The sequence below is a fragment of the Heptranchias perlo genome, chromosome 34 (assembly GCF_035084215.1).
Source record: "Heptranchias perlo isolate sHepPer1 chromosome 34, sHepPer1.hap1, whole genome shotgun sequence".
Taxonomy (NCBI): domain Eukaryota; kingdom Metazoa; phylum Chordata; class Chondrichthyes; order Hexanchiformes; family Hexanchidae; genus Heptranchias; species Heptranchias perlo.
The window spans coordinates 28,365,691-28,392,760 of record NC_090358.1 but is presented as its reverse complement, the minus strand read 5'-3'; the positions used below and the strand labels follow the sequence as shown (position 1 = coordinate 28,392,760).

Sequence of the window (27,070 nt, the reverse complement as noted above, 5' to 3'; positions counted from 1 at the left end):
GTTAAACAACCATGGTCTACAATGGAGAATGGGATGGGACAGTGAGACGCCCGCCAAAGGAGCATCAAATAACCTTTCCTGCTTTAAGAACATAAACAAGTGGAAAGAAGAAAATGCCTTCAAGCCAATTAAGCTGATCCTGTCATTTAGGTTCACATTAAGACTTGGCTGTGATATTAATGAAATGGAAATACAATTGAATTAAAAACCTTGTCATAAAAAATCCGTCTGATTTGTTTTTCGTTTCTCCTTTCCCATATTTTAGTTTTTATTGTTTCTTACATATTTCATGTTGCTCTTATAGAGCAGATTGTGGGACAGAGCCTTATGAGGTGCTTTCTCATTGCATAGTCCACTAACACCCACCCACATAACCTCCCACTGTCCAAGCCCATGCTTGTGTTATTTGTACGGCACTTACATTCGATCACCCGCTGAGGTTATTGCTGTATCGTGTATGTAAGACTTGGAGGGTGGGGGGTGCGGAGATAGTGCAGCTACCATTGTAAGCTTGCTGTCTCCACTGCCTTCCAGTTAGAGATCAGAGTCTTGTCCTTTACAATCCATCTCTGAATGGCTGAAAGCTGCTTTCAAAGGCCTTGTTTTTGCAGCCATTTGGGAGGAAGGGTTTGTGAAGTTTGATTTGTTTATCACCAGGAAGCAAAAAGAGAGGATGTTAACAAGGTAGCTGAAGTATTTAGCAGGACAGCAGTGGGGTGGGGGGAGGGGAGATTAACTAACTAAAAGCCTATATTTGGCATGGTTTGATTTTATTATTTAACAGGCATCAGTTTAGCGTGGAATAATGTCGGCCAGTTGTTTAGTTGTGTCAGGGATGCGTGAAGGATTTATCTTCAGAAAGTTATTCCCTCTTCCCATTTATTTGCAGGACTGACTTCTGTGTACACAAAGATGAGCCATGTGATACTGTCGGTGAGTAGAAGTTCCTTGAAATAAAAAGAGCATTTTAAAAAATATATATATATATATAGATTAAAAATTGATTTTTTTATGTAAAATTCCTCATCTAAGCCAAATGTCTAGTTTTTTGTGGGTTTGTTTTTGGAATTTGTAGTGTTTATTCAACCCTTCCACGTGCATTGATTTGGGTGTAAATATAAGCCCCGGAATTGCAAGACTCCTCTCCCAATATGAAGTCTTGCTTGACTGGGCTCTCGATTTGCAGTGCTATTGATTTTCCTACATGCCCAACTCCGTGATCTGTATTCTGGCCCAGCAAGATTCCACGGTGGGAGCACTGCCTCTTAATTCAGGGCTAAGGTGTGCTTGGCTCAGTTAGTGCCATCCTAGATATTCATCGTGAGCACTCCCCTTAAATAATCTCAGTATGGCTCTGCGGGATTTGAGTGGTGTTATAATCATACTTGCAGATTTTTAGAATTTATAAAGGATTGTTAACCATATACTTAAACTCTGACATGGACTAATGTTTTCATTAAAAATAATTTCTACTTGAAATTGGTTGTTGTGTGAAAAATTGAAAGCTGAGGAGATAGTGAAAATTGGGCAACATTGGGGCTAGTTTGTTAATCTCGGCCCAATTAGGAGTTTTGGAATTGATGATTACGTTTTAATGGAACTGAGGAACAATCAGTGCACAAAGTTGCAAATCAGTGATCACCTCACGACCTGGTGAAATATTACAGTCAGATGGTTTTACTAATTACCTTCACAACCAAACTAAATGATGATGTGGAGATGCCGGTGATGGACTGGGGTGGACAAATGTAAGGAATCTTACAACACCAGGTTATAGTCCAACAAATTTATTTTAAAATCACAAGCTTTCGGAGATTATCTCCTTCGTCAGATGAATGAATGAAAAGGTTCTCAAATCGCATATCTTATACTATGTTGGGACAGCATCACACCAATCAAAAGGTGTCGTTGTTATTCAAACAGGCCAGTCACGGAGAACAGCACGTCTCAGTACACTAGATATACATTGTGTCTATTACACAGGCAGGCAGAAAGAAACTCAAAATGGCAGAGAGAGAGAGAGAATTAAAAAAAAAATGTTAAAATTCTCTCTCTCTCTCTCTGCCATTTTGAGTTTCTTTCTGCCTGCCTGTGTAATAGACACAATGTATATCTAGTGTACTGGGACGTGCTGTTCTCCGTGACTGGCCTGTTTGAATAACAACGACACCTTTTGATTGGTGTGATGCTGTCCCAACATAGTATAAGATATGCGATTTGAGAACCTTTTCATTCATTCATCTGACGAAGGAGATAATCTCCGAAAGCTTGTGATTTTAAAATAAATTTGTTGGACTATAACCTGGTGTTGTAAGATTCCTTAAACTAAATGATGATAATTAAGGTACTAGTGGATCAGCCATTGGCATTGCTCAAGGTAAGTAGGAATTATTGAGGGGTAATTTTCACCTTGGACACGGGCAAAATACTGGCGGTTGTGAATTGGTGACCATTTTACATGCTGCCCGATTCTCCATTCAATCAGTGTCAATAGAAAGTAGATTGGGCGGTGTGTATAATGGGCACCCAATGCACAACTGGCAGTGTTCCACCCACGCCCAAAGTGAGAATTCTCCACATGCTGTTGCATAAGGACAGGTTGCATAAACTTGAGTTGAATTCCCTTGAGTTTAGAAGGTTGAGGGGTGATCTAATTAAGGTGTTTAAAACAATAAAGGGATTTGGTAGGGTTGATGCAGAGAAACTATTTCCCCTGGTGGGGGAATCCAGAACAAGGGGCACAATCTTAAAATTAGAGCTTGGCCATTTCTGGAGTGAAATGAGGAAGGGTAGTGAAGATCTAGAACCCTCTCCCCCAATAGGCTGTGGATGTTGGGCCAATTGAAACTTTCAAGACTAAGATCGATAGATTTTTGTTGGGTAAGGTAAGGGCATCAAGGGATGTGGAACTAATAGAATTGAGGTACAGATCAGTCATGAACTAACTGAATGGTGGAACAGACTCAAGGGGCTGAATGGCCCACTCCTATTCCTATGAGTATTAACGCATTGTACACACTGTAATTTGCTGCTAAAGGGGCAGCTGTCTGCAATCTGGATTGTTCCTTTAAGACCACAAGGTCTAATTATTGGGACAATCTGAGGGAAATTAGAGCCTAAATTGCTCAGATATCCTGAGGCCGCCTAGAAGGTTTTTTTCTGCTGCTGGGAAGGATTTTCCATCAGTTAGAAACAACTGGTTTCTTATTTTTAAAGACTTTTAAGTATGACAGAAATTTGTAAGTGTGACACTTGAAATCTGATGGATGTGTCACATACATGGTAGATGGATGTGGGCAGGGAATATAAGTGATAAATACAACAACATTTAATTTTATAAACTGCAGCACAATCCAGTTTATTGTGGTGGAGTTTATGTTCAGGGTTACTGGTTAATACAAATGTGTGTCATTTACTTGTGATACAAGCTGTCATAATTTGAAGGATTTACTTGACGTAGCTTGATTTCAGGCAGTGGATTCTGATTCAGAGATCAAAAGGGTCAACATTGAGATTGAGTCATTTCAAATTGCAAACCAGGTTGTTTCCTGGATGGATTGATGAGTGTTTTGATGGGGAACCTCTCTCGATGTTGCACCTGCAGTTTGTATAGTATTATAAGATATTAAGGGGAACGGATAGGGTGGAGAGAGAGAAACTATTTCCGCTGGTTGGGGATTCTAGGAGTTGGGGGCACAGTCTAAAAATTAGAGCCAGACCTCTCAGGAGCGAGATTAGAAAACATTTCTACACACAAAGGGTGGTAGAAGTTTGGAACTCTCTTCCGCAAACGGCAATTGATACTAGCTCAATTGCTAAATTTAAATCTGAGATAGATAGCTTTTTGGCAACCAAAGTTATTAGGGGATATGGGCCAAAGGCAGGTATATAGAGTTAGATCACAGATCAGCCATGATCTTATCGAATGGCGCAGCAGGTACGAGGGGCTGAATGGCCTACTCCTGTTCCTATGTTCCTAGTGAGTGCTGTGAATTTGACCGATGGCTACTTGCTTGCATTTGTATATCTTCATTTACTGTGTGTGTTGCATTTGTCAATTGTGTTTGTAAATATATAGTTAAGGTCACCTAAACACCTGACGTCAAAAGAGTTAAGAGGTTTAAAACCAGACTCTTAGTCCTGAAATTTTATCAAAGTGCTGCTTTCAATTTTGTGTGTGTGGGTTTTGATCTCTGCATCATGTTGTGATTGAGGATGGTACACTGATACTGGAAGTGGCATGAAAGTTCACAGCTTTCGTTTACCAAAATCCACCTTCACTGTCTGTCTGGAGCAAATGGTTATCTTACTGATACAATCGCCTAGATTTCCTGATCGGTGAAGCCAGATTTTTGGGTGTAAGGTGGGAGTAACCAAGTGGAAATGGACAGAACTCTTTAACGTTTGATCTCTGCCCATTTAGCTTAGCACTTACCTTTTTTCGTTCTCGTTTTGAGCACAGGAAACTCCCTCCTGAAACAGGCCCATTTACATCATTTAGATGCCCATACCATTCCTACCATAAAAAACGGATTACTAGCACAAACCTGTATATGGCTCTGGGTTTCAAGGGCCCTGCCCGAGGATTGCTGGGAACATTTTGAGGAGATTTCTGATCCTTTTCCCTTGGTTTTTTTTGTGCTCAGGTGGTCAGGAGCCACTGCAGCAATTGGTGTGCCGTGGCCATTTTTTTTTTGTGAGATCCCTGAACTCTGACAGTTGGAAGAAGTTGGTAGCGGCAACGTTATAGAAGAAGTTTACAACATGGAAACAGGCCCTTCGGCCCAACATGTCCATGTCGCCCAGTTTATACCACTAAGCTAGTCCCAATTTCCTGCACTTGGCCCATATCCCTCTATACCCATCTTACCCATGTAACTGTCCAAATGCTTTTTAAAAGACAAAATTGTACCCGCCTCTACTACTGCCTCTGGCAGCTCGTTCCAGACACTCACCACCCTTTGAGTGAAAAAATTGCCCCTCTGGACCCTTTTGTATCTCTCCCCTCTCACCTTAAATCTATGCCCCCTCGTTATAGACTCCCCTACCTTTGGGAAAAGATTTTGACGATCTACCTTTTCTATGCCCCTCATTATTTTCTAGACTTCTATAAGATCACCCCTAAACCTCCTACTCTCCAGGGAAAAAAGTCTCAGTCTATCTAACCTCTCCCTATAAGTCAAACCATCAAGTCCCGGCAGCATCCTAGTAAATCTTTTCTGCACTCTTTCTAGTTTAATAATATCCTTTCTATAGTAGGGTGACCTTCTTATGGTTAAGCCCCTGGATGAGGAGGGGAGCGGAGGTCTGGATGTGTCAATGTCTGGGGAGACAGCACCATCATCTGCTTCACCGTGGCCACTGATTGGCATGAGGGGAAAAGTAATCATGAAAAGTAAAGCCCTGTGCCATGTTCTAACCAGCCAATACTGAAGCTTACCAACAACAACAACTTTGCATTTTTATAGTGCCTTTAATGTAGTAAAATGTCCTAAGGTGCTTCACAGATATGTATCAAACAAAATTTGACACTGAGCCACATAAGGAGATATTAGGACAGGTGACCAAAAGCTTGGTCAAAGAGTTAGGTTTTAAGGCGCCTCTTAAAGGAGGAGAAAGAGGTAAAGAGTTGGAGAGGGATTTCCAGAGTTTAGGACCTAGGCAACTGAAGGCACGGTCGCCAATGGTGGAGCGATTAAAATTGAAGATGCACAAGAGACAAGAATTGGAGGAGTGCAGAAATCTTGGAGGGTTGTAAGGCTGGAGGTTACAGAGATAGGGAGGGGTGAGGCCATGGAGGGATTTGAAAACAAGGATGAGAATTTTAAAATCGAGGCGTTCCCGGACCGGGAGCCAATTTAGGTCAGCGAGCACAGGGGTGATGGGTGAACGGGACTTGGTGCGCATTAGGATACGGGCAGCAGAGTTTTGGATGAGCTCAAGTTTATGGCGGGTGGAAGATGGGAGGCCTGTCAGAGGAGCATTGGGATAATCAATCTAGAGGTAACAAAGGCACGGATAAGGGCTTCAGCAGCAGATGAGCTGATGCAGGGGCGGAGACGGGCGATGTTGCAGAGGCGGAAGTATCTTGGTGATGGAGCGGATATGTGGTTGGAAGCTCACCCCAGGGTCAAATAGGATACCAAGGTTGAAACGGTCTGGTTCGCCCATTCCACCTGGAACCTCGAGCATCTATAGTAGTGTGTGTATACTCATGGGAAAATCCCCTACTGACCTTACGGTCATGGGGTTCTGCTGCAGATACCCTCTCCCTGGTGGACTGCACTGTTGCAAAACAGACATTCAAGGCTGTGCACATGTGGTTAATGGACTCTTCCATATGAGTAGACATCTGCAGTATTCTGTTTGGCACAGTCCTCAGTCCCCACCAATGCACAATGCAAAAGCAAACTTCTGTTGAAAGCAGATTCCATGAGATTCCAGATCCTGGGCTAATTAGCACGAACCCAGAACTGGGTTCTGTCCTTCTACTTCCCTATCTCCAGTTCCCTCAAGGCCTCTATCTCCAGGATTGTATGGGTTGGTGCACAAAAGTTGGTGGCTCCTTCTCTTGTTTTCCCTCTTTTATTGTACTCCTGCAAGCAGAGTACAAGTGAGAGACTGTAATTATCTTGATGTGCAGTGATACTCAGATGTCGAAATGTAGAACACAGTGGGTGTGATGACATGTACATGCATCATACAGTTACACTAGTAGACTAATTGATAGAGATTGATTGCTACGATTAGTCAACTCCATTATTGTATCATGTGACTACCAGGATAGTAGAAGGCAAAATAGATGGACCTTAGTCTTTTTTCACCCAATAATTTCTGTGCCCCTAATAGGTGGCACAATTACTTTGGCCCGAATGCGTGCAAGAAACACTTCTAGGGGCAGACCGGTGGTACTTTGTGTTAATGGCCATTCATGGCAAGCAGTGAAAATTACTGAAGACAGTGTGGGGGAGGTAATTGTAAGTGTCTTAGATACTTAGTGCACTGAATTAATGTGAAGTAACAATGTGTTAATAATAAGACAACTTCTTATATTGGATGACTGATAAGGTCACTAAATTTTGTCCTAGATTGCCTGCAGGTTCATGGTATGTTACACATGGCATTGATATCCTGAATAGATTCCCCTCAATTTCATTTTCTCCTTCAGAATTTCTATTGCCCCAAATTTCGGGTCTACCGTAGATATTCAGTTGGGTTCAGTTGCACTGGTCATTCCAGCGAGCGGTCCCCAAGTTTTGCATTCAGGAGTGAGCCCCTACTGCCCAGTATCTAATCATATACTTGTGTAGCCTGGGGTTGTAACAATAGGACCGTTTTGTGATCTGAACTGGATATCATGCCTTTCACATGTCATAGAATCATAGAAAATTTATGGCACAGAAGGAGGTCATTCGGCCCATCGTGTCTGCTCCACCCAGTCTAATCCCACTTTCCAGCACTTGGTCCGTAGCCTTGTCGGTTACGGCACTTCAGGTGCACATCCAGGTACTTTTTAAATGAGTTGAGGGTTTCTGCCTCTACCACCCTCTCAGGCAGTGAGTTCCAGAACCCCACCACCCTCTGGGTGAAAAAAAAATTCCTCCGCTCCCCTCTAATCCTTCTACCAATCACTTTAAATCTATGCTCCCTGGTTATTGACCTCTCTGCTAAGGGAAATAGGTCCTTCCTATCCACTATCTAGGCCCCTCATAATTTTATATACCTCAATCAAATCTCCCCTCAGCCTCCTCTGTTCTAAAGAAAACAACCCCAGCCTATCCAATCTTTCTTCATAGCTAAAATTCTCCAGTCCTGGCAACATCCTCGTAAATCTCTTCTGTACCCTCTCTAATGCAATTACATCCTTCCTGTAATGTGGTGACCAGAACTGTACTCAAGCAATGGCCTAACCAGTGTTTTATACAGTTCCAGTATAACCTCCCTGCTTTTATATTCTATGCCTTCTTAACCACCTTATCTACCCGCCCTGCTACCTTCAGGGATCTGTGCCTTCATGCACTCCTCCAATCTTTCAGTGGGTAAACTGATATTTTAGCGAGATGAGGCCAAATACAAATCATTCATCTGCTTTATTTTACAAACAATAAGTGAATGTACAGCGTCACAGTTATAATAAAAACTCACTTTCTTCACTTAACTTTATTCCCCCCTCGTGAATAAGAAAAACCACAGCCCTGTGAGCTAAATACACTTGTTTTTAGTCCTTCTCAGCATCTAACCATACCAAGGCAGGCGTGGGCTTGGTTGGAACTCGTCTTATAATAAACCGCCTTAGCCTTTCTCTCCATCCTGACTGAGTGACCTTCACATCTGGGTCTTTGTTCTCTGTTTCATTTTCATCTTGCATTTGCAGGAAGTTGGGTGGGGGGGTGTCTTGAGTTGGGGAGGGTTGGGGGATGCGGTGGGGAGGAACACATTGCTCCGAATTCTATCCTAACCACAGGTTGGGAGGGAGACCAGCTACCTCCTCCGCCCCTCCCCCAGAGTTGATTCACTGTCGACACCCGTACTGGGCTTAAATGAAAGGGTCATCCCAACGACAATAGGTGTGGATGTTTATAAGCAGCCTGGAGCAAGATAATGAATCATTGTGTAAACATATCTTCAATGCCTGGCTCAAAAACATATCAATTCCACTTTGCCTCAGTGGCTGCAGGATATGGCTGTAAGGAGAATTTTAAACTCGTGTAGGTCCGTTTTAATTTGAAACATACCACTTAAAAGTAACTTATTTCCAAATCCTTTTCGTAGACAAATGGTTTAGAAAACCCCCAATCCATTCTGTGCCCTGCTGAACTGTTTGCAGAGGTAGCGCCAAAAACAATAGTCTGATTTTAACCCCCCCCCCCCATGCCCAACAAGAATGAGGTGAGCGGGGGAGAGTAAAATAGAGGCTGGGTCCACACTGAACGCATGCCCCGGGCCATTTTAGCAGGCGCGTTTTGGCCAGACAGGGAGTGCATCGTCCCCAGACATTGAGATTCAGACAATGGGGCATCGGGCGGGAATTGGGCCTGGTATATTTAAATGAGGGCCTGGAGTTAAAATAGCCCACACCCCAAGTCTGTGAGCCGGGTTGAGCCTGCCAGCCCCACAATCGCCCTTCGCCCCCCCCCCCCACCCCAGTAAAAATTGGGCTGCCTTGTAAACCGTAATGCCTGCCCCTTTAAGCTGTGGCATGCTTTTAAGGCCCAAGTAGCACACAATTTTCCAACTCTGCAATGGGTGGGTTCCCTATTGTGGACATTGCCCATGGCAAGAGCTCCAAGATTATGCTAATGATGCTGATCCCAGAGTTATGCCCCACTTAGAAACATGCTTATGTCCTACTGGGAAGACTAGTCTAATGTAGGGTACTGATTATTTATGGGTGTCTAACTCACGCCCTCAAACTGAGATGAAACATTGGTTACATTTCTTGACAACATTCTTAATTCCTGTCCCTATAGCACATAAGGTGAGCAGGTCAGAGGACCTCCTGATAGGTCTGATCTGAACGTGGCTCAATCAGCTGCTCACAAAGCCAGTATGAATAGGATTGCTCAGTCAGACTCCTCTTGGCTGTGTTTCGAGCTTTAGAACATGCCTGTATGGCCCTGGAGGGCAGGAATGTCGTTTCCAGTGATTTACGAGAGATATTCCACAACTGGTGGGCATCGCATAAGATTGATTGCTTTGTTCAACCTGCTCAGCTACCACTGAAGATTAAGCTATGGATCACATGCTTCAGGATATTAGTTCTCACAGACTGGCGTAACTTTGAGTCCGTGTTTCTGCCAAGGAGCTTTGCCCACCTGCAGCGCATACTGGAAATTGGTGAAGTTAAGGTACCTCAGCTGCCTGTGGTGTGCTTGAGGTAGTTTTGGTGGTCTTCTCATGTCCTCCTTGGTGCTCCTCGCTGCTCATCTTCCTCCTACTTCTCCAATGTGTTCAGCAAAATGGGACTCATTTAAAGCTAGTCGATGGGTACAAAAAACAATCAAAGAGGTTAATGGATTGTTGATCTTTATCTCAAAGGAGAGGAAGTTATGCCTCAGTTGTACAGAGCCTTGGCCAGTCCCCATCTGGAGTACTGCGTTCAGTTTTGGGCACTGCGCCTCAGGAAGGATATATTGGCCTTGGAGGGAGTACAGCACAGATTCACCAGAGTGATACGGGGCTTAGAGGGTTAAATTATGAGGACAGGCTGCATCAACTTGGCTTGTATTCCCTTGACTTTAGAAGATTGTGGGATGATGTTAAAAGGATTCAATAGAGCAGATACCGAGAAACTACTTCCTCTGATGAGGGAATCAAGAACGAGGGGACATAATCTTAAAATTAGAGCCAAGCCATTTGGAGGGAAATCAGGAAGCACTTTTTCACACAAGGGGTAGTAGGAATCTGGAATTCTCTTCCCCCAACAGGCTGTGGATGCTGGGGGTCAATTGGAGCTTTCAAGACTGAGATTGATAGATTTTTGTTGGGTAAGGGTATCGAGATATGGAGCAAAGGCGGGTGAATGGAGTTAAGGTACAGATTAGCCATGATCTAATTGAATGGCAGAGCAGGCTCGAGGGGCTGAATGGCCTCCTCCTCTTCCTATGTTCCTGTACTCTATGGATTGAAGTAGTTGAGTCAGGGCTTTCAGTGTCTACCCTTCTGTGGGCTCATTCCATTTTTTTAAAGAAAGATCTTGCATTTATAAAGCACCTTTCATGACCTCAGTACAACCCAAAGCACCTCCCAGCGAGTGAGGTATTCTTGTAGTCACTGTTGTAATGTAGGGAAATGCAGTAGGCAATTTTCACACAGTAATCCCGCAAACAGCAATGAGATAAATTAAGCTGTTTGAGTGATTGTTCTGGCCAATCAGATTATGTTTGTCAGAGAATTGCCCTGCTCTTCCTGCCACAACATATATTTCTACAGCACTCCTCATGTATAGGAAGGAAGGAACTTGCATTTATATAGCGCCTTTCACGTCCTCAGGACACCCCAAAGCACTTCACAGCTACTTTTGAAGTGTAGTCACTGTTGTAATGTAGGAAACACGGCAAACAAATTGCACACAGCAAGATCCCACAAACAGCAATGTGACAATAGCCAGAACATCATTTTTTGGTGATGTTGGTAGGAAGATCTGCAGGAAGAAAATGAGCAAATTTACGTGTTTACTGCTAATTTGTTTTTAATGAGCTCTTTTGTGAAGAAAACCATTAACGCTGAGTCAGTGTGTTAATGTGAATTGAGGGAGATTGCTGCTGAGGAATTTTCCGAGCACTGGTACAAACCGGCAAACCCTTGGTTAATGCTAACACACAGCCTGTTACTGCACACTGAGCATGTGCATTAATGCGAGCACACAGACCAATTTCACCTCATTGCTGGTGTCGAGTTAATGAAACTCCTTTCCTAAATGAGAGCTGTTTAAAGGGGCGCGCTCCTGTTTATCTGGAAACGCCACTTTGCCAAGAAAATTGCTGCTCTTTCAGATTACAAACTCCCCCCGATTTACAGACTCCGACTTCTGCACCTTGTGTAATTGATCGTAAACTTCAGAAGTGGAGCTGGAAGGCAGTGCACTCTGAGTCTTCCAGTCTGTAGTAGACCTTCGCTTGGGAGCAGTATTTTCTTTGCCTGCCCATACGTGTGAGCGCAGCTAGCTAGTAAGAGTTTATTTTAAGTGTTCATTTTTAGAGAATTTACAGCTCTTAAAATTCCAAAGGGCTCTCAAACATGTTTCCTTGTCAGGGATAAGAAACCATGTCCCCAGGCCTGCACGTCGCTGGTGGATCTGCCACAGCTGTCTGGGGTCACTTGCTTCTACTTGTCATTTTACCATGGACGGTGTAGGTTTTGATCGGTTTATTTATTTTTTAAATTTTTGATCGCAAAGCCCAGTTTTTTTTTCCCTCTCCTTTTCGTCAACTTATTTTTGGCTGGAATTGCCGGGTTTACAGTAAAATATCAAAGTCAGACCGATTCAAACCGTTCCCAACAGCTGCAAAATCACCAGGACTCCCAGATGAACCACCGTCTCACCAGCACACACAGCTGCTGATCTCTGTAAAAATATCAAAAAATGTAAACAGCGAGATGACTGCAAATAAATAGCTTTCACTGGAACTGGGAATTGGGGACCTGCCTCCAAATATATAAATAATCCGAAGTCTGATACTAGTACTGAATAATAATGAGCCCGAGGCCCTCCATCGCAATCTGCAGCAACTTAACAGTGAGCTGGAAACTGGACTAGGAATTAGGATACCCTGAGAAAGAGGGTGGAAGGCCGGGGGAGAAAGAGGGTGGAAGACCGGGGGAGAAAGAGGGTGGAAGGCCGGGGGAGAAAGAGGGTGGAAGGCCGGGGGAGAAAGAGGGTGGAAGACTGGGGGAGAAAGAGGGAGGAAGGCCGGGGGAGAAAGAGGGTGGAAGACTGGGGGAGAAAGAGGGTGGAAGGCCGGGGGAGAAAGAGGGTGGAAGGCCGGGGGAGAAAGAGGGTGGAAGACTGGGGGAGAAAGAGGGTGGAAGACTGGGGGAGAAAGAGGGTGGAAATGCACTCCCTCTCCTGGGTGCAGTGCGCCCCCTATAGTAGTTGAATGTTGAGACCACATAGTACTCTAAATAATTTGCCTTAATACACTTTTTGAAAAGTTGTTTTTCTAGTCAATGCTCTTTCCTTCTACCCTTCAGTCATTTTAAGGTGACAACTTCATTTGTCTTCCTGATTTTTCTCTCTACCTCTCTCCTTTGCTCTGTGTCTCACTCTATCTCCCTTTCTCACGCTCTCTTTCAATTTCTTTGTCCCCCCTTTCGTGTGTATCTCTCTCTGTTTTTCTTTGTGTCTCTCTTGCACTTTTTGTCTCCCTTCTCTCCCCGCCTCGCTCTCTTTACTCCCTCTCTCTCCCCTCTTCTTCCCTCTCACTCACTTTCTATCTCACCCTTAATCTTTCTCTCTCTAACCCTTCTGTCCTACATCATATCTGTAGCCACTTATCTGTCAAAATTCTATCTTGCCTATATTGTGCTCTGTGTGACACTAGTTGGAATTCAGAGATTAATATTCCAGAGACTCCTGATATTAATCTAGCACCTAGCTCCAGAAAATTTGACTGCAGGACCTCTGGCCTACACATGCCTGCCATTGGTTCTCACCTGTCCACGGCCATTGCCTGCTCCCTCTCTTTTTCCAGGAGTTTGTCTAACTGTGACATTCTTCCCCTGCACTAGGGAGACACGTGACCATCCTGGACTCATGGTCATGAGACCCCGCTTCTGATTATGAAATTCCCCGTCTACAAGTTAATTTGTCGTTGTCCTTGCACCTCCCCCCGCATCCCTTAATTAGCCAGGTTCCCTAGCGACTGCTCTTTGGTGAGACGGCTTGTGTGCTCCTGTGATCCTGGGAGCTGTGCAGGTGGTAGTATAACTCCAGGATTCCCCTACATCCTTCATCAATACTCAACAAATTGTTTGTTTGAAGTCAAAAGTCTTACAGAGGTGTTTAGTAAAATAATTAATTTGTTTATAAAAAAAAATTCTGCATCTATCTTGGTGTCTTTTAGTTATTATGAAATTCAGTGGGTTTTAGCAGAGGAAAAGGCTCTCTCCCCCTCAAATTGAGGCTCTACTGGATTGTAAATAGACTTCACTTTTCAAGCAATTCAAACTGGGTGTGTTAGTACTTTTGCACCAGTTCTGAATTTCACTACCGTGGTCTGATAAAACTTCTCATTGGAGTGCTCCATCCTGCACAGATTGAGGTTTCTATTCCCTGTTCTTTTAATCCTAATTTCTGGGTAACTTTCAGCAAATGCTAAAATTTGGACAGTCTTTGTGTTGGTTACACAACTGTAGGTAATAACCGTTAACAGTCATCTGAGACTCTAATGTATCCCCTCCTGTATCCATTCAGACATGAAGTCCCATTGTAAAAAAGGGCTCCATGATAGTCCGACACAGGGCATTCTCCAGCCTTGTACAACGTTTCTGCAATGAATCTGTTTGAATCCCGCAGTAGTTTATCTGCCCCAAATTGAGATGTAACATAACTTGAGTAATCTATTAGAGCTGTGTGAGCAGTAGCCACTTACCTGTCAAAATTCTATCCTGCCTACACTGTGCCCTGTGTAACACGAGTGAGAATTCAGAGATTAATATTCCAGAGACTCCTGATATTAATCTAGCACCTGAATTGTTAGTCTTTTTATTTCCCAGTTCTGGGCCTTTATACTTCGCAGTTCTGAATTGAGCAGAGAATACCTAAACGTATCATGTGGAAAAAATTCCTATGACATTGCAAGATTGTTTTAAGTGTAGAAATTATGATGATTTCTGCGCTACGACCATTTTATTTTTAAGCTAACGTTCTTTAATCTTCAAACAGCTAGCTGCTCCATGGAATTCCTGGATTAGATACTTTTTTGAGATTTCAGTTGCTGAAGATGCTCCACAGTTAGTAAATGATGCTTAGATATTGGATAAAAGCTGTATTAATATTAATGTGACATGATTGGTATCCTGGTCAATATTTATCCCTCACCCAACAACATTAAAACAGATTATCTGGTGATTATCACATTGCTGTTTGTGGGACCTTGCTATGCATAAATTGGCTGCCGTGTTTCCTACATGACAACAGTGACTACACTTCAAAAGTACTTCATTGATTGTAAAGCGATTTGAAACGTCCTGAGAGGTGCTGTAGAAATGCAAGTTTTTTCTTTTGTCGCTGAAAATGTACTTGAAAATTATAATTAAAAATAAGTGTTAAAAACTTTGTTCCTGCTGTGTTTGTCAGCTCCGTCTTACATCTCATTAGTGGCTGATTACAATGCAACGGGTCATTCTGTGAGTCGACTCACCAGCTGGGAGAAGTTATTAGACATTCTGCTGCTTGTTTAAATTTTGGTCTAATTATCGTGCACTGCACATGCCCGAATTAGGGGGGTGATTTTAACCCCTGAGAGCGGGTGGGAGTTGAAAACAGTTTTTTGGGTCGCGACCACAACCCGGCTTTATTTCCGGGTTTAACGTCGGCCCGGAAAAGTCCAGGTTTCCCACTGGGAATGCAAAGTCCGAAAATTTTGCGGTTGCGACCTGAAAAAACAACTGTTTGCAACTCCCGCCCGCCCCCAACCCACCCGTTCTTGGGGTTTAAAATCGCCCCCTAGGTGTCAGCTGATGGGCAGGATTGGAGCAGCAGGATGTCAGAGAATTAGTGACCCCCTCACACCCCGTATTCATTCAACATTGTTGGGGGGGGGGGTTCTTGAATTCCGATTTGCGCTCCTGGTGTTGATGCTTTGCGCAAGTTTAAGCAATTGATAAAATCCTGATAATAATCAACATTACGACAAGGGAGAGATCAGTGAGGCAAAGATGGAAATTAAAGAGCTATTAGACGGTAAGCAGGTTTTGAAAGCTGTTTCCAGAAATCTCTGTGTGATGGATTGTTAGTGTTTGAGTTGGGTTGGCAGCCTGTGGAGATGACTCTCTCGTGTCTTTAAATCATGAGCAGATTTCTGTGAAATGTTGCTGGCTCCTCGACCCCGAAATTTGTTAAGTCTTCAAAATTCACCAGTCAGACCTTTCAGTGAGACAGATTATAATTGAATGTTTAAGGAAGTATTGGCCTTAAAACAAAGGCAATTTTTTATAGTTAAAGAGGCATTTCTGTTTTCTGTATGTATTTGTAGGATTGGCTTCTTACTGTAATATCCGAGCTCATTGTGAACCAGGTTACATTTCAAGGACCAGGCAATTTCATTGAAAACAAAAGGTAAACTGTGGTTTCACTCCAACTTCTGATGTGAAACGCTGATACCGAATTTGACTGTCACCATTTTTCGGACCACTGACAGAATTTGAGAGAACTTCAAAATCTCTGTAATGAGCAGTAGGATTGGCACAAATAGGGCAGGAGTGTCTGAAAGGAGGAGGTAGAGAGGCAGAGAGATTCAGGGAGGGAATTCCAGAGCTTAGGGCCTGGACGGCTGAAGGTATGGTCGCCAATGGTGGGGCGAGGGAAGTGAGCAATACATAAGGCCAGAGTTGGAGGAACGTAGAGTTCTCGGGGTGGGGGGGTGTTGTCGGACTGGAGGAGGTTAGAGATCGGGAGGGACGAGTCCATTGAGGGATTTGAATTTTAAATTTGAGGCGTTGGTGGACCTCATTTTGTCTATTCATCTTTCATCAGGTAATTTTTAAATTTAACAAGTTACATTAATTTGCAATTGGGCAATTGATTGTTAAATGTATAGACAAATTTGCTTTTAAACATTGATCTGTTATCTTGCATTGAAATACAGAGGCCCAGAATTTCCTGCAACGTGAGATTAGTGACGTACATTGCTAATTTATTCCAAAATTTCCTGGGTGTCTAATTGGAATTCACTAGCAGCAAATCAGAATCAGCAGCCATTGTTTTTCAGTGATTCGACATTCTCAAAGTAACCAATTCACGCAACGGGCTTATTTCTTCCTTCTGATGATTTAGTGATTAACCGTACAGGGTTGATTCTCATTATTTAACATGGTAATATAATATCACACATTGTCAGCACAAGCATACTTGCCTTCCAACTTCTGACTTACATTTCCAATTTACATTTAATCTTCACTCTTCGATTGTCGCACAACAATCTAATGTAGGTCGAGAGACATTTCCATTTAGCTTTAGAAGAACTATTGTCATTGTCACTTCAAACTGTTGCTATCAAGGTTGTCAGAAGATCGTAACATAGGCGACTGACAGAATCACGGAACACGGTCTCCAAAACATGGCTTGAAGAGGGGCCGGAATGGCAGCTTAATGTTCCTGGTTACAGGGTTTTCAGACGAGATAGAGAAAGGGATAAAAAAGGAGGGAGTTGGCACTTTTGGTTAAAGAAACAATTACGGCTATGAGGAGAGATGATATGTCAGAAGGATCATCAAATGAGGCTATATGGGTTGAGCTAAGGAACAAAAAAGGGACAGTCACGCTACGGGAGTGTACTATAGACCCCCAAACAGTCTGGGGGAGATAGAAGAGCAAACATGTAGGCAAATTTTTGAGAAGTGCAAATACAGTGGGGCAGTAATAGTAGGGGATTTCAACTACCTTAATACTGGTTGGGACATGAACAGTGTGAAGGGTATAGAGGGCCCAAAATTCTTAAATTGCATTCAGGAGAACTTTTTTAGCCAGTACGTAGCAAGCCCAACAAGAGAGGGGGCAGTTCTGGATTTAGTTTTAGGAAATAAGGCTGGGCAGGTGGAAGGAGTATCAGTGGGAGAGCATTTTGATGGTAGTGATCATAATTCAGTTAATTTTAGCATAGTTATGGAAAAGGACAAAGATAGAACAGGAACTAAAGTTCTCAACTGGGGAAAGGCCAATTTACTAAGCTAAGAAGTGATTTAGCAAAAGTGGACTGGAAACAGCTACTTGAAGGTGTCAGAGCAGTGGGAGGCATTCAAGGGGAAGATTCAAGGGGTACAGAGTAAACATGTTCCCACAAAGAAAAAGGGTGGGGCTGCCAAATCTAGAGCCCTCTGGACGTCAAGGAGCATAGAGGGTAAGATAAGGCAGAAAAGGAAAGCTTATGTCAGATAGCGAGAACTCAATACTACAGAAAGCCTAGAGGAGTATAAGAAGTGCAGGGATAAAATTAGGAAAACAAAGAGGGGGCATGATAAAATATTGGCAAGGAAAACCCAAAAATGTTTTATAAATACATAAAGAACAACAGTATAATTAAGGAAAGAGTACGGCCTATTAGAGACCAAAAAGGTAACCTATGTGTGGAGGTTGGGTATGGTTCTTAATGAATACTTTGCATCTGTCTTCATAAAAGAGAGGGACGATGCAGAGATTGTAGTTAAGGAGGAGGAGTGTGAAATATTGGATGGGATAAACTTAGTGGGAGAGGAAGTATTAAGGGGATTAGCATCTTTGAAAGTAGATAAATCACCAGGGCCAGATGAAATGTATCCCAGGCTGTTAAAAGCAGCAATGGAGGAAATAGCAGAGGCTCTGTGCATCATTTTCCAATCCTTACTGGATACAGGCATGATGCCAGAGGATTGGAAGACTGCTAACATTGTACCAGTGTTTAAAAAGGGAGTGAGGAATAGAACGAGTGATTACAGGCCAGTCAGTCTAACCTCAGTGGTGGGCGAATTATTGGAATCAATTCTGAGGGACAGGATAAACAGTCACTTAGAAAGGCACAGAGTAATCAAGGACCGTCAGCATGGATTTGTTAAGGGAAGGTCGTGTCTGACTAACTTGATTGAATTTTTTGAGGAGGCAACGAGGAGGGTCGATGAGGGTAGTATATTTGATGTAGTTTACGTGGATTTTAGCAAGGCTTTTGACAAGGTCCCACATAGCAGATGGATCAATAAAGTAAAAGCCCATGGGATCCAAGGGAGAGTGGCAAGTTGGGGATCCAAAATTTGCTCAGTGGCAGGAAGCAAAGGGTAATGGTTGACGGGTGTTTTTGTGACTGGTAGGCTGTTTGCAGTGGGGTCCCGCAGGGCTCAGTACTAGGTTCCTTGCTTTTTGTGATATATATTAATGATTTGGAATTAAATGTAGGGGGCATGATTAAGAAGTTTGCAGATGATACAAAAATTGGCCATGTGGTTGATAGTGAGGAGGAAAGCTGTAGACTGCAGGAAAATATCAATGGACTGGTCAGGCGGGCAGAAAAGTGGCAAATGGAATTCAATCCAGAGAAGTGTGAGGTAATGCATTTGGGGAGGGCAAACAAGGCAAGGGAGTACACAATAAATGGGAGGATACTGAGAGGTGTAGAGGAAGTGAGGGACCTTGGAGTGCATGTCCACAGATCCCTGAAGGTAGCAGGACAGGTAGATAAAGTGGTTAAGAAGGCATATGGAATACTTGCCTCTATTAGCCAAGGCATAGAATATAAAAGCAAGGCAGTTATGCTGGAACTGTATAAAACACTGGTTAGGCCACAGCTTGAGTACAGTGCACAGTTCTGGTCACCACATTACAGGAGGGATGCAATTGCACTGGAGAGGGTACAGAGGAGGTTTACAAGGATGTTGCCAGGACTGGAGAATTTTAGCTATGAGGAAAGATTGAATAAGCTGGGGTTGTTTTCCTTGGAACGGAGGAGGCTGAGGGGAGATTTAATTGAGGTGTACAAAATTATGAGGGGCCTAGATAGAGTGGATAGGAAGGACCTATTTCCCTTAGCAGAGAGGTCAATAACCAGGGGGCATAGATTTAAAGTAATTGGTGGAAGGATTAGAGGGGAGCTGAGGAAAAAAAAATTTCAACCAGAGGGTGGTGGGGGTCTGGAACTCACTGCCTGAAAGGGTGGTAGAGGCAGAAACCCTCAACTCATTTAAAAAGTACCTGGATGAGCACGTGAAGTGCCGTAACCTACAGGGCTACGGACCAAGTGCTGGAAAGTGGGATTAGGCTGGGTGGCTCATTTTCGGCTGGCGCAGACACGATGGGCCGAATGGCCTCCTCCTGTGCCGTAAATTTTCTATGGTTCTATGAAACCTTCAAGTAGCTGTTTCCAGTCCACTTTTGCTAAATCACTTCTTAGCTGCCATTACTCAGTAATTTCTGGCCTTGTGCATTTTAAGGTTTTAAAAACAGAAAATGTTTGAATTGCAGGTTGATTATCTAAAAGAGGAATAGACAGGTTAATATTAGCTGTGATACTTCATCAGAAAGATAAGAAGAAAAGAAAGACTTGCGTTTATATAGCACCTTTCATGTGCTTGGGATGTCCTACAGCCAATTAATTATTTTTGAAGTGTCGTCACTGTTGTAACGTGAGAAACGTGGCAGCCAATTTGTGCACAGCAAGATCCCACAAACAGCAATGTGACAATGACCAGATAATCTGTTTTAATGATGGATATATGTTGGCCAGAACATATATTGGAAGAGAGCTCCTCTGCTCTTCTTCCAATAGTGGCCATGGGATCTTTTACATCCACTTGCGAGGGCAGGCGGGGCCTCGGTTTAACGTCTCATCCAAAAGATGGCAAATCCTCCGACAGTGCAGCACTCCCTCAGTACTGACCCTCCGACAGTGCAGCACTCCCTCAGTACTGACCCTCCGACAGGGCAGCACTCCCTCAGTACTGACCCTCCGACAGGGCAGCACTCCCTCAGTACTGCACTGGAGTGTCAGCCTGGGTTTTGTGCTCAAGTGTCTGGAGCGGGGGTTGAACCCACAATCTTCTGACTCGTAGGTGAAAAGACTCCCACTGAGACATATCTGACACTGATCTGAGTTTTGAAAGTGTAGGTTGTGCTTGCGTTGGGCAGCGTGCAATGTTTCCAATATGCCCAATGCCACACTCACATTGTGGATACAGGACAAATGTTCCACTGTTCCTCCAGGAATTCCTGGGCACTTTCCACACAGCAGACTGTTAAACCAGGGGCCATCACTCTGCACAAAAGTTACCTTGTGTCCCTTGAAACTTCTTATAATCGCTGTAGAAAGTTCATTTAAATGGTAGCATTAACATGTTTATATGTTCTTGCAAACAGCCAACACACGAGAGGCTATCCCAGATGGACTGTATTGGAATTCCTTTGAGTTTCATGGTTTCATTTTAAGAACATAGGAACAGGAAGAGGTCATTCAGCCCCTCGAGCCTGTTCCGCCATTCAGTTAGATCATGGCTGATCCGTATCTTAACTCCATTTACCCGCCTTGTTTCCGTAACCCTTGATACCCTTACCCAACAAAAATCCATCAATCTCCCAACCTCAACAGCTTTTTGGGGGAGAGAGTTCCAGATTCCCACTACCCTTTGTGTGAAGAAGTGCTTCCTGACATCACCCCTGAACGGCCTAGCTCTAATTTTAAGGTTATGCCCCCTTGTTCTGGACTCCCCCCACCAGAGGAAATAGTTTCTCTCTATCTACCCTATCAACTCCTTTAATCATCTTAAAGACCTCAATTAAATGACCCCATAATCTTTTATACTCCAGGGAATATAAGTCTATGCAAACTGTCCTCATAATTTAACCCTTTTAGCCCCAGTATCATTCTGGTGACTCTGCGCTGCACCCCCTCCAAGGCCAATATATCCTTCCTGAGGTGCGGTGCCCAGAACTGAACACAATATCTCCAGATGGGGTCTGACCAAAGCTTTATGTAACTAACATTTCTTCCCTCCCCTTTGTATTCTAGCCCTCTTGAGATAAAGGCCAACATTCCATTAGCCTTTTTAAATTATTTTTTGTACCTGTGCACTAGCGTTTAGTGATTTCTGTACTTGGACTCCTAAATCTCTCTGCTCCTCCACAGTTCCAGCTTCTCGCTATTTAGAAAATATTCTGATCTATCTTTCTTAGGGCCAAAGTGGATGACCTCACATTTTCCCACATTGAACCCCATCTGCCACAGTTTTGCCCACTCACTTAATCTCTCAATGTCCCTTTGCAACTTTCTACTCCCATCTACACTATTTATGGTGCCACCTAACTTGGTGTCATCAGCAAACTTAAATATCCGGCTCTCTATTCCTACATCCAAGTCATTTATAAATATAGCGAAAAGCTGAGGCCCCAGTGCAGATCCCTGGGGGACACCACTAGTCATATCCTGCCAATTTGAGTACATACTCATTATCCCTACTCTCTGTCTCCTACCTCCTACCAATTCCCAGTAAATTGATTGTTTAGGGTGAAAACCCACTTTCTTGTTTTGATCAGATTTTAGGACAAAATTGTGTTTCACTGTGGGCAACAAATCTGGGAGGCACCAATTCTGAGTAAATGAAGATGAGTTACGGGTGCCAGTTCCTGTAGTGGTATAACTCACCCTACAGTGATTTAAACAATATGCAGTCGTATAACCCATCCTACATTCATATAAACCATTGTATAGTACCATGACCCATTGTACAGTGATATAAACCATTGTATAATGCATGACCCATCGTACACTCATATAAACTGTTATACAGTGTTATACCCCATCATAAAGGGGTTGTGGTCCAGCGAGACCTCCTTTTTGGCAGAAGCTTGACTGGAAGATTTTGCACTTGATTATTTTTGCATCCAAAAAAAAACCTTAACAAAAGGCAAATGGAGAACAAGTTCCGCTGCTAACCCTTCATGACTTGAATTGCAGTAAATGAGGCCCAGGTACTCGAAGCACTGGAGATTTTGGCAAGGCCTGAGAGATGGACTTTCCTCAGTGGGGAATCTGGGCTGTTAATGTCCAGGCATCTGTTGCCATGTGTTGGTCGGGGGAGGTGTTTGCGGCACCTCTAGTTCTTCGGTATTTAGGATGTGGATCTTGATCTTCCACAAGCCACGTCCCAGGGTCGGGAAGGAGACTGGGCTGAGGAGTCCTGCAGCAGTGTCACTGGCCATTGTGCTGTGCTCCTCATCCGTGCCTTTGTTACCTCCAGGCTTGACTATTCCAATGCTCTCCTGACTGGCCTCCCACCTTGCACCCTTCGTAAACTTGAGCTCATCCAAAACTCTGCTGTCCTTATCCTAACTTGGACCAAGTCCCATTCATCCATCACCCCTGTGCTTGCTGACCTAAATTGGCTCCCAGTCCAGCAATGCCTCGATTTTAAAATTCTCATCCTTGTTTTCAAATCCCTTCCTGGCCTCGCCCCTCCCTGTCTCTATAACCTCCTCCAGCCCTACAACCCTCCCAGATCTCTGCGCTCCTCCAATTCTGGCCTCTTGTGCACCCCCGATTTCCTTCGCTCCACTATTGACGGCTTGTCTTCAATTGCCTAGGCCCCTAGCTCTGGAATTCCCTCCCTAAACCTGTCTGCCCCTCCTCCTTTAAGTCGCTCCTTAAAACCTGCCTCTTTGACCAAGCTTTTGGTCACCTGTCCTAATATCTCCTTATGTGGCTTGGTGTGGAATTTTGTTTGATTGTCGCTTGGGAGGTTTTACTACGTTAAAGGTGCTGTGTAAAGGCAAGTTATTGTCTGCTGGGTGGGTGAGGGGAGGGGTTAAAGGAGATCCATTGTTAAGCCCTGATCAGCCTTGTTTACGGGAGTCCTGTTGTCTTTTCTGGTTTAGAGTGGGTTGGCCACATTTTGTGGAGTGGAGAGGTTCTGATCCTGGTCGTTATATTTGGGGCCATGGTGACTGAGCCGTGGGCACTGCAGGGTGGCGGTGCAGAGTGTCAGTGGAAATGTCAAGAACAGGCTTGTTCAACATCGGGGGGCAGGAGACAGGCTTGTTTCCTGAGTTCCGATTCCGCTGCCTGCCTGCTTTCATTGGAAGAAGCACAGGTGCCCGAGTGCTTGGGAAATCAATGTATCTGACAGGTCAAATTCAGAGTGTGTCTGTGCCCCAATTCGAGCCAATTCAAACACCAGCCACTTGCGATGACTGGTGCTGGGCTGCCAGAGCCTGCCAGTACCACAGTCTAATGTTCTCAAATGGGCCGGTTTGTGTCTGAGTTTCACCTTTGTCATTACAAGCTTTGGCCTAATTTGATTTGTGCAGAATATTTTTCTAAGATGTTCGGCAAGTAAATAAACCATCACCTTATCTCAGTGAGAATGTATTGGTGTAATCGTCCCTTTTTTTTGCGAAGGTGAAGGGATTATAGCTCTACGTGATTGCGCTGGGACACAGTTTAGTTTGTCGAGTAGATTGTCTGCGCAGTTCTCGAATCTTGAGAATTTATTGTAAAATGTTCAGTATTTTATCATGTGACTGTCTGGCTTATTTTGCTTTCAAAAATCCTGATCTGTTTCATCGGACTAGTGACGTCACTCATTATTTTTCTGCGGAGGATTTAAACCGATCCCCTGCCCGTGAGACGGCGGCTGCTGCTGCTGTGTCTGCAAGAACACATGGACAAAAGCCTTTATTAACTCTGCCTGTTTGGCAGTAACTACCCCTGCCCTGAGACCTTTGCAAAACCCACAAGGATTGTACCTGTGATTTAACTGGCATTTCAGGCTTGTACCCAGTCAGCTGAGTGACTATATTTTGGAAGTGCGCACACCCAACTTGTCACGCTAAACCCTGTGGGGGGGGGGGGGAGGACATTTCTGATCCCCCCCCCTCTTCCCCCCGCCAGATCCGTTGATTTCCCTAAATGGATAGTGCGCTCGTCCAAAACCAGGCCTCATCTGAGTAATTCTGGTGAGCTGCGGGCGCTTGCCTGTCAGGTCTCCTGAGGCAGCTCGCTGGTTCCCCCTGGTCCCATTTTGACCTGGTGTTACTGCCCTCAGGTAGGCCCTGGGGGTGGGAGGTCAACAGGCGGGGGACAAACATGGGCAGGTAGCGGCCCACAGTAGTGCTGTGGAGTCAGGAGGACCACTCCTCCTCCTGACTACTCATCAAGGTAAGGTAAGAAGCAAATACTTACCTTTCTGATGGCGACCTCCGGCAGTCCCTTGAAGTACCATTGGTTCGGCTGCAGAATTACATAGAATTATATAGACTTTAAAACACAGAAAAAGGCCATTCGGCCCAACAAGTCTATGCTGGTGTTTATGCTCCACACGAGCCTCCTCCCTGCTTCATCTAACCCTATCAGCATACTTTCTCCCTCGAGTGTTTATTTGGCTTCCCCTTAAATGCATCTATGCTATTCGCCTCAACTACTCCTGTTTGCTTTTATTCAGTGAAATTAAATATATTCCATTAGAACTATTAGCCAGAGGAAATTTAAAACTATTTAATATATCTTTTATTTTTAAAAATTCCCAGATGGTGAGTTAAATGAGCAAATACTTTTTTTTTATTCGTTCACGGGATGTGGGCGTCGCTGGCGAGGCCAGCATTTATTGCCCATCCCTAATTGCCCTCGAGAAGGTGGTGGTGAGCCGCCTTCTTGAACCGCTGCAGTCCGTGTGGTGACGGTTCTCCCACAGTGCTGTTAGGAAGGGAGTTCCAGGATTTTGACCCAGCGACGATGAAGGAACGGCGATATATTTCCAAGTCGGGATGGTGTGTGACTTGGAGGGGAACGTGCAGGTGGTGTTGTTCCCATGTGCCTGCTGCTCTTGTCCTTCTAGGTGGTAGAGGTCGCGGGTTTGGGAGGTGCTGTCGAAGAAGCCTTGGCGAGTTGCTGCAGTTCATCCTGTGGATGGTACACACTGCAGCCACAGTGCGCCGGTGGTGAAGGGAGTGAATGTTTAGTGTGGTGGATGGGGTGCCAATCAAGCGGGCTGCTTTATCTTGGATGGTGTCGAGCTTCTTGAGTGTTGTTGGAGCTGCACTCATCCAAGCAAGTGGAGAGTATTCCATCACACTCCTGACTTGTGCCTTGTAGATGGTGGAAAGGCTTTGGGGAGTCAGAAGGTGAGTCACTCGCCACAGAGTACCCAGCCTCTGACCTGCTCTCGTAGCCACAGTATTTATATGGCTGGTCCAGTTAAGTTTCTGGTCAATGGTGACCCCCAGGATGTTGATGGTGGGGGATTCGGCGATGGTAATGCCGTTGAATGTCAGGGGGAGGTGGTTAGACTCTCTCTTGTTGGAGATCGTCATTGCCCGGCACTTATCTGGCGCGAATGTTACTTGCCACTTTTGAGCCCAAGCCTGGATGTTGTCCAGGTCTTGCTGCATTCGGGCCCGGACTGCTTCATTATTTGAGGGGTTGCGAATGGAACTGAACACTGTGCAGTCATCAGCGAACATCCCCATTTCTGACCTTATGATGGAGGGAAGGTCATTGATGAAGCAGCTGAAGATGGTTGGGCCTAGGACACTGCCCTGAGGAACTCCTGCAGCAATGCCCTGGGGCTGAGACGATTGGCCTCCAACAACCACTACCATCTTCCTTTGTGCTAGGTATGACTCCAGCCACTGGAGAGTTTTCCCCCTAATTCCCATTGACTTCAATTTTACTAGGGCTCCTTGGTGCCACACTTGGTCAAATGCTGCCTTGATGTCAAGGGCAGTCACTCTCACCTCACCTCTGGAATTCAGCTCTTTTGTCCATGTTTGGACCAACGCTGTAATGAGGTCTGGAGCCGAGTGGTCCTGGCGGAACCCAAACTGAGCATCGGTGAGCAGGTTATTGGTGAGTAAGTGCCGCTTGATAGCACTGTCGATGACACCTTCCATCACTTTGCTGATGATTGAGAGTAGACTGATGGGGCGGTAATTGGCCGGTTTGGATTTGTCCTGCTTTTTCTGGACAGGACATACCTGGTCAATTTTCCACATTGTCGGGTAGATGCCAGTGTTGTAGCTGTACTGGAACAGCTTGGCGAGAGGCGCAGCTAGTTCTGGAGCACAAGTCTTCAGCACTACAGCTGGGATGTTGTCGGGCCCCATAGCCTTTGCTGTATCCAGTGCACTCAGCCGTTTCTTGATATCACGTGGAGTGAATCGAATTGGCCGAAGACTGGCTTCTGTGATGGTGGGGATATCGGGAGGAGGCCGAGATGGATCATCCACTCGGCACTTCTGGCTGAAGATGGTTGCTAAACGCTTCAGCCTTGTCTTTTGCACTCATGTGCTGGACTCCGCCATCATTGAGGATGGGGATGTTTGCAGAGCCTCCTCCTCCCGTTAGTTGTTTAATTGTCCACCACCATTCACGACTGGATGTGGCAGGACTGCAGAGCTTTGATCTGATCCGTTGGTTGTGGAATCGCTTAGCTCTGTCTATAGCATGTTGCTTCCGCTGTTTAGCATGCATGTAGTCCTGAGCTGTAGCTTCACCAGGTTGGCACCTCATTTTTAGGTACGCCTGGTGCTGTTCCTGGCATGCTCTTCTACACTCCTCATTGAACCAGGGTTGATCCCCTGGCTTGTTGGTAATGGTAGAGTGAGGAATATGCCGGGCCATGAGGTTACAGATTGTGGTGGAATACAATTCTGCTGCTGCTGATGGCCCACAGCACCTCATGGATGCCCAGTTTTGAGCTGCTCGATCTGTTCTGAATCTATCCCATTTAGCACGGTGGTAGTGCCACGCAACACGTTGGATGGTGTCCTCAGTGCGAAGACGGGACTTCATCTCCACGAGGACTGTGCTGGTGGTCACTCCTACCAATACTGTCATGGACAGATGCATTTGCGACAGGTAGATTGGTGAGTACGAGGTCAAGTAAGTTTTTCCCTCGT

At 44.6% G+C, this 27,070-nt stretch overlaps 1 protein-coding gene across 1 annotated transcript in view; it reads left to right on the top strand.

Annotated features, from left to right (window-relative positions):
* The window catches only part of adamts17 (ADAM metallopeptidase with thrombospondin type 1 motif, 17), a 547,852-nt gene that overhangs the window by 141,204 nt on the left and 379,578 nt on the right, over window positions 1-27,070 (top strand). Inside the window, exon 7 of the mRNA XM_067971641.1 lies at window positions 890-933. Within this exon, the coding sequence (XP_067827742.1) occupies window positions 890-933 (44 nt within the window). The remainder of the gene's footprint in view (window positions 1-889; window positions 934-27,070) is intronic.